The sequence below is a fragment of the Pollachius pollachius genome (assembly GCF_949987615.1).
Source record: "Pollachius pollachius genome assembly, chromosome: 3".
NCBI lineage: Eukaryota > Metazoa > Chordata > Actinopteri > Gadiformes > Gadidae > Pollachius > Pollachius pollachius.
The window spans coordinates 45,142,942-45,150,638 of NC_136936.1; the positions used below are offsets into that span (position 1 = coordinate 45,142,942).

At 46.8% G+C, this 7,697-nt stretch overlaps 1 protein-coding gene across 1 annotated transcript; it reads right to left on the reverse strand.

Annotated features, from left to right (window-relative positions):
• Positions 1-420: 420 nt before the first annotated feature.
• On the reverse strand, positions 421-7,070 carry hcn5 (hyperpolarization activated cyclic nucleotide-gated potassium channel 5; the record flags this gene model as incomplete). The annotated part of the gene is made up of 10 exons (XM_079733833.1): positions 421-705; positions 1,231-1,468; positions 1,606-1,752; positions 2,078-2,205; positions 2,416-2,509; positions 3,029-3,190; positions 3,940-4,077; positions 4,191-4,295; positions 5,432-5,618; positions 6,892-7,070. 10 exons carry the CDS (start codon positions 7,068-7,070, stop codon positions 533-535), a joined length of 1,551 nt encoding a protein of 516 aa, XP_079589959.1. The 3' UTR covers positions 421-532.
• Between the last annotated feature and the right edge of the window lie 627 nt (positions 7,071-7,697).

Sequence of the window (7,697 nt, forward strand, 5' to 3'; positions counted from 1 at the left end):
AGGAAAAACATTGGCATGTATTTATTGCATCGTATTGCATCGTATAATGTACACAGAACATATTGATCGAGGAGTTAACCATCGAGGAGTTTAAGATGATGTGTATAGGGCAACCCTCTGTAAAGGGAAAGTTATTATTGCTAAAATAATCTTGATATTAATCCAGGCAGAAACATGGATCTATTCACATAAAAAAGAAAACGTTCTCCAGAACTGCTGTTTCCTGTCCCTTACCACTCATACAGAATATTGCAAGTCTTGTATAAAACCATTGGTCAGTGTATCCGTACTTAATAACTAATGTAAAAAAAACAATATTCAGTGTATATAGGAGTTATAAACGTATGGACTTTATAAACTGCAGTGTATAGATACAGCGTAGTATAGACTTTATAGACATTGTATACTTGTGTGTTTTTATAAATGTCAGTGTACATGTACAGTACAGTATAGGCCATGCCTAGATACAGCATATCCACCAGCCTGGGTCCTGCAGCCGCCCTGGTAGAGCCGTGCCGGTCGTGGTGAGGGCTCAGAGGGAGCAGGCCCCGGGCTCTGTGCCAGGGACTTTCTCCAGGTGTTTGCGGACGGCAGGGAAGCCCTGCAGGGCCTGCTGGAATCCAAGCCAGGAGAGAGTGAAGCACTGGCAGTCAGTCAGGGCCTTCGCCGTGGCTACATGTCTCCCTTTGGCCAGCACGTATACCTCTGGGGGAGCCAAGGACACACACCCACACGCACACACACACACACACACACACACAAGCAGTCGCACATGCGTGTTAACCTGCTGGCCGGTAGATCAGAGGTTACATCAACACGGCCACGCAGCTCAGTTCATGGGGAATCCAAACGTAGCTAAAGGCAACCCGCTGCTCAACATACCGAGACCGATTCAGCTCCTAATCCTGACAATGCTAAATCCGCAGAATTAAAAAACATCCCCTCAAATCGGGAAAGCTTGTCGTTTTTTAGACAAGTAAGTATATATAAAAAATGCAGTTTAGTTGTCTTCGCTGCAGATTTTAGTTTGCCAGATATTTTTTTGTTGTTCTGCAGGGTAAGCTGTTACTTGAGGGTTGCTGGTTCAATCCCCCGCTTCTTCTTGCTTAAGGATGAAGTGCCCATGAGCAAGACTCCCAGCTGCTGTGTGTGTGAGAAATGGTCTCTAAAAGCTTAATAGTGGCCATTAAGCCCCTAGAGGGTTTAAATGACCTTGCAGTTTGAACCCACCTCCAAAGTAGTCCCCATCGCAGAGCTCCCTCTCCACGGAGTCTGTCTCCACGCTGACCTGCCCGTGGTCGATCAGATACATGCGGTCCCCAGGGGAGTTCGGCCTGAAGATCACGTCTCCCTCCTGGAACACCTCGTACCTCAGCTTCACCAGCACGGCGTTCATGAAGTTCTTGTCCAGGTCCTCGAACATGGGCACCTTTTGCAGCAGCTTGCTGCACATGGACAGCAGGATTTGCTGTGGAGAAAGAAAAGCGTATGATAGCATAGCTTAGTTTAGCATAGCATAGTTTGGCTGTGCATAGTTTAACTTAGTTCAAGGCCGGTAGATCTTTGAAGACAGTATGAACATAGTAAACAAGTGCACGTTTTTACCTCTTTCAGTGCAGTGGAAACGGTATCCATGATGTCATTCTCATCGAACCACTTCCCACCATAGCGTGCCTGGTAGTAGCTACTGATTCTCAGCTGCAGCTCAGGAGGGAGCTTCATAAAGGTCATGTAGTGCTCCAGGCGACACATCTACACAAACAAGAGGTTTCAGCATATTCAGTAAGAAGTTGCCAACACCTAACAGTTAACAGTTAACCGCTTGCAGCTAATGGTTACCGTTAACAGCTTATGCTAACAGCTATGGCCAACAGCTAACACTTAAAGCTAATTGCAAAGGTTAATGCTAATAGCGAATGCCAACAGCTAACGTTAATAGCTTAGAGCAGGCATCTGCAGGATGCTGTTCTCTACTGGTCAGGATGCTAATACAAACGAGTCACATGCATTTCCACAGTAATACACAATTTCTGTATTAGGAAAGATTTCGACTCAGGGACCAGGGACACATGCAGACCTTGCTTTTGTACTCCTTGGCGGTTGGGTCGGTGTTGGCTATCATGGTGGTAGCATTAGCTACCAGCACTGTGTACATCATGCAGCCTGAGATCATGCTAACCATCACGATCCACATCTCCACATAGTCTGGGGGAGAATGAGAACAGAGAAGTCAATGGGCATCAGTATCAACATGTCTACGCAGTGGGAGAGAGGAAACGAGAACCAAACCAAGCAGAGATAACACTGGTCAGTGCCGCTCTACTCTGAAAGCAAGCCGTAAGCTTGCATGCATACTGCAGTACTATGAAGCCATATATATGCAAATTGTGTGTATGTGTAGGAATAAGGTCGTACTAGTGGGGGCGTCCATGGAGCCGTAGGAGAGGGCGATCATCTGAGACAACGCGCGGAACACCCCCCAGGAGTATTTAACGCTGACCGTGGCGTTCTGCGCACACACAGGAGAAACACAGAGCACCCGCTTTATCCTCCAACAATGACCTCCAGCTCTGTGATCCTTTTGATATCGTGGGATGATGTTAGAAACCACGCATGCATTAAAAAGTGGTGAGTCATGATAAAAAACAGGATCTTTTGTGAAATTTAGAAGAGTATGATTGCACCACTCTTGTAATTCCGTTTTGGGTTTTCTCCTCAGTTAAACTGTATCCCATAAAATAATCCTCCATGTCTCCAGGAGTTTATGATTTAATGATGCAGGATTCCATGATTCAATGGTTCATTGATTCCAAGGGTCTGTCATTTCAGGATTCCATTACATTTAACGATTTCCATTACATTTAACGATTCCATTAAATCATCATCCTATGATTCAAAGGTTCCATAATAATTCATGACTCCAGTAGAATAGGATTGTAGGGTTTCCACGATAGTAAATGCATGGAGGATAGAGGGAATTCAGAGTTCCATGATCTCAAGATATCTCCTGATCTTATGGGGTTCCTACCATGAGGTTCTCCTTGCGGACCCAGCAGTCAGAGGGGAACTCCTCCAGCATGGGAACAAAGTACTGGATGCAGCCGTTCCAGTGGCAGAGCAGGAAGATCATCATGAACAGGGAAAGGATGCGGAAAAAGAGCCGCACCACCTCCAGGTTGGCGTTGGAGACCTGAGTGGGAGGAGGGGATCATATTGTGAAGCACCTTCTCGCTGTTAGTAAGTAGACAGATGAATCAAACCCATGCCAGCTCTATCACCTTACAACCATAACATAGGCAGTAGCTTCGGAGGGAAAGTCATTGGTTTCGAGTTTGGTTGACACTGCTGGCGGTGTATGAATGGTTGTAAGTCGCTTAGGACTAAGGCAAAAGTTAAATGCCCTAAAATATAAATTAAAAAAATATTAACTTAACTGCAGATGAATACACTTCCAGAAATCAGAGGACGACAAAATATATGGACGAATGAAGAGATGGAATGCATGATGAGGTCCTGTAATAATGTGGCCATGAAAGAGTAAACAAGATCTATTATTTATTATGTCTGTATCCAGATGAAATATCAGAACTCGACAGCCTGGTCCAAGTGGAGCACGGTGTTAGTGATTTCTCAAGCTCTCATTTCAACAGTGACGTCAATGTCCAGAATAGCAGAATAAACGAATGATGTCATGGAATGAATGAACAGAAAGCATGAATGAAGTCTTAAATTAGCTGTGGGTAAGAGGCAATATGTGGTCGATGTCCAGATGAAATGTCAGAAATCGATAGCCTGGTCCGAGTGGCGGTTTCCCGCTCTGAGTGAGAGCTGACTCGGAGCGTCACCCGATGCTGGGTGCCGGTCAGGGGATCTGCCACTGGAGAGGCAGGATGAGATCTATAGGGTTTCTGATGCCGAGTGTGGCTCCTCTCCACTCACTTTCTCCACCTCGTTGAAGAAGCGCACGAGTCGAGACACGCGCACCAGGCGAATGAGGCTCAGGATCCGGACGAACATGAGGATTCTCATCATTCTGTTGGTCTTGGAAGGGTTGTCCTGGCTGTGGTACTGCAGGTCCTGGGAACACAACAAACACCTTCCTCTTCAACCACAGCACGGCGCTTCACACGAGCTGCTTTCGCATTCACTAGGCCTCCGACCGGACGGATACAGCTCGAGTCAAGGCTTACCGCGAAAAAGAGGATGTAGCCGATGGGGAAGGCTGCGATGACATCCAGTAGGAACCAACTCCTCAAATAGCTCACGCGGATCTGCTTTACATCCAGAATGGCTACCTGCAACAAAGGACCGGACGAAATGCACACAACAATCACGTACATATTACTATTTCTGCAGAACCTGTTGAGTTGAATTGTGACAGTGAGGTATATCCTTAGATACAAATCCTTTGTATTTTAAACAGTCACAACAGTTTTTTTTAATTAAGATACTGATGTGGGGGGGGGGGGGGGGGGGGGGGGACTCCTTGGCTGCCCGATTTGCCCATGAGACCATTTATTTTGGCAAAGCAGAAAATAAAATTGGTTCTCCAGTGAATAAGGCACATTTACACACAGGGCTACAGGGCTCAGAGTTCAAGGCTGAGATTCTAACAGGGACTGAAACGTCTAGATTAATATTTCACAACGTCTTAGCGGGAGGGAAACCGCCATATGTTAATGGAACTGCTGAAAAAAAAACGCAGACCCACACACCCACGCACACACCCACGCACACACACAAACAACACTTCAAAACATCATTAAAAATTTGCACAAACGCACAAGCACGGGAACTAGGGCCGGGAGTAAACAAGCGTCTACAGGAAAAACCGGGATGGTTGTAAGAGGTTTCAAAGAAGCTGGCATGAGTCGACCGCCAGAAAATACACCACATATCATCTCCTTAATGCCCCACTGGAGGCGCCATGCTTGTATTTATCTGTAATTCACCCAACATCCGAAATCTTCTTTACAGATAAACCAAATAACCATGGCACGGTGGTCATCTACAGAGTCCACGGTGGATTTTTGGTTTGGGGGTTGGGGGGGGGGGGGGGGGGGGGGGGTAATCTGGTTCCTTCGTATTTTAAGGGGATTACTGACGGGGTCAAAAATGGAGTGCATGTGCTCGTATGTGGTGGGATTAGTCCTCCAGATTGAGAGGAGAGAGAGAGAGAGAAAAAAAAAGAGAGTGAGAAGAGAGAGAGGGGAGAGAGAGGATGAGAGTAGATGAGAGAGGAGAGAGAGGGAGATGTCTTTTTTAATGAGATGGTTTTTGTATGCTTTGGCAATATAGAAAATGTATTTTGTCATGGGAATCGAGCTATTCAAATTAATAAATGCAGAGGAGAGGAATAGAGGAGAGACAGAAAGGAAAGAGGGAGACAGAGAGCGGAGAGGAAGAGAGCCAAATGGCCACCCTCTTCTACCTCGCTGTCCTCGGGTATGATGCCCATGCGGAAGTTCAGCGCCACATCGATGAGGAACAGCGTGTCGGAGAAGACGTTGAAGCCCTCCCAGCCCAGGCCGTTCACACCGTCCAGGAAGGCGATCTCCATGGGGATGCCAATCAGGTTCAGGAACGTGATGGCCATCATGCACATGATGTAGTAGCTCCTGGAAACAAATGATCATGCATTACTCCATGATATGCATGGTAGATATGGGATGTTCTAGATTTTAATTACATTTGACTTCTCACATTGTTCGTATCCAGGTTTTGCCGCGAACCTACTAACCCTTCCACTGTCTTCTATAGGTAATCTATGCTCCCTAAATACGTCGAAACTGTAGCTGTAAATAATGGATAAAATGCTGGACCACATCCGCTGTGTGATGACCAATCGATCGGTTCCACAAGGCTTATGGTTTATGGTGTATGCGATAGGCAGCTTGCTCGGCGTCAGGCTCGACCTGCTAGTGTGCTGACCATTAAGGCGACACGGCTCATCGCGACCATGGGTTAGATTCACTCACTGCTACGCAACAAATCATTTACTCTCCTCTTCAACCCATTTTTGTGACTCTGCAGTGCATGAAAAAATGCCTAAAAGACAGAATGACAAAACTATATATAAAGATGTGTGGTGGTCAGGGAGTGTAGTCTGCCATCTAATTCTCTCTGCTCTGTTACTCTTTTGACCAGAACTTCCAGAAGCTAGGTCAGGTGATCAGGAAGGGGAGGGAGAGGAGATGACAGGTTTCATCAGGCTGAATAAAGTTCTGGATTATTCTGGTTTCCACATTATTTCATTAGAGCATAAGAGGACCAGCCCAGCTTCCTTCTGTTACCACTCATGCATGCAATCGTCCAAATCTCATCCCTTCGGACAGTTATCAACACTCACCCATTATGAGCAGTAATAAAATTAAAACTGTGTACTAATTAGAGTATGAACCTAATCATGAATAGTACAAATGTTCATGCCTTGTTAAACTACGTCATCAGAGCTAATACATCATTATAAGAAGTAATGACAGTAAAACATAATCACAAGGTGAACTGGTTGAACAAGTATTGTACTAGGCAATCAGAGAAATAAGGGATGGATGATCAGTACTCCACTCTGGAGTCTTGTATTGGATAAAGTACAAGGCATTGGTTGCATTGCAGTCCTACCTTAAAGGGGAACTGTCACATTCTGCTATTTTCTAACATAAGAGAGAAACGCTTCACACGTGTGTGGTCGAAAAGACACAGTCTGCAACATCAACACAGCTTCCACGAAAAAACATGGAAAAGTCGACTATAGATGTTGTTGGTCATCTTCGGAGAACGCCAAGCCCGATCACGTTCGAGCACATTTCCCGATGACGTCAATGGTCCAACTTTTCATCACATGTTTTGCGTAGTTATGAAAGACAAAGTACGAGGTAGTACCAGCGTTACCTTAAGAGGCTGAAGGGGTGTATGACGAGTACTCCACTCTGCAGTTGGCGGATGCATTCCTTCTCCACGGCCACCTCGCTGCCGTACACGTACAGGGACTGGCGGTTCAGTTGGGGGAGGAGCAGGGACCTCCAGCCGCTGGTGGCCCGACTGCTGCCCACCCCGGTGGACCCTGACATTGACGCTCTCGGCTTCTCCATCCCTCCTCACGCTGACACACGCACACACGCGCACACACACACACACACACACACACACACACACACACACACACACACACACACACACACACACACACACACACACACACTCACGTGCCCTCACGCACCGCTACTGCTCAGCCACACACGCCATTGTGTCTGGCGGGCTCCCGGCGCGAGCGAGCTTGGCTTGTGCTGTGAGCGGGACTCGACCTGCTTTCCTGCTTGTCAACAAGGTATCGTTCCATCCCCACTCCCCTGCTGGTATAGCTCTTATAGCAGGGCTGAGTCACACAGTCTCCCGTCCCCTCCGTACCCTCCCCTTACCTCTCTCTCTCTGCACCGCCCCTTATCTCTCCCAGTTGCTCTCGCTCTCTCTCTCTCTGTAGCCTCCCCTTACCTCTCTCTCTCTGTACCGCCCATTACCTCTCCCAGTAGCTCTCTCTCTCTATGAATCCCGTCTCCTTCCTCTCTCTCTCTCTATCCGTCAATATTTTTTTATCACTTTCTACGTCATTTTTTTCTCTCTTCAAACCCTCCCCTTTCATCTCTCTCTCTGTTACACTCCCTGTCTCTCTCTCTCATTCTGGTACCACCCTCTAACTC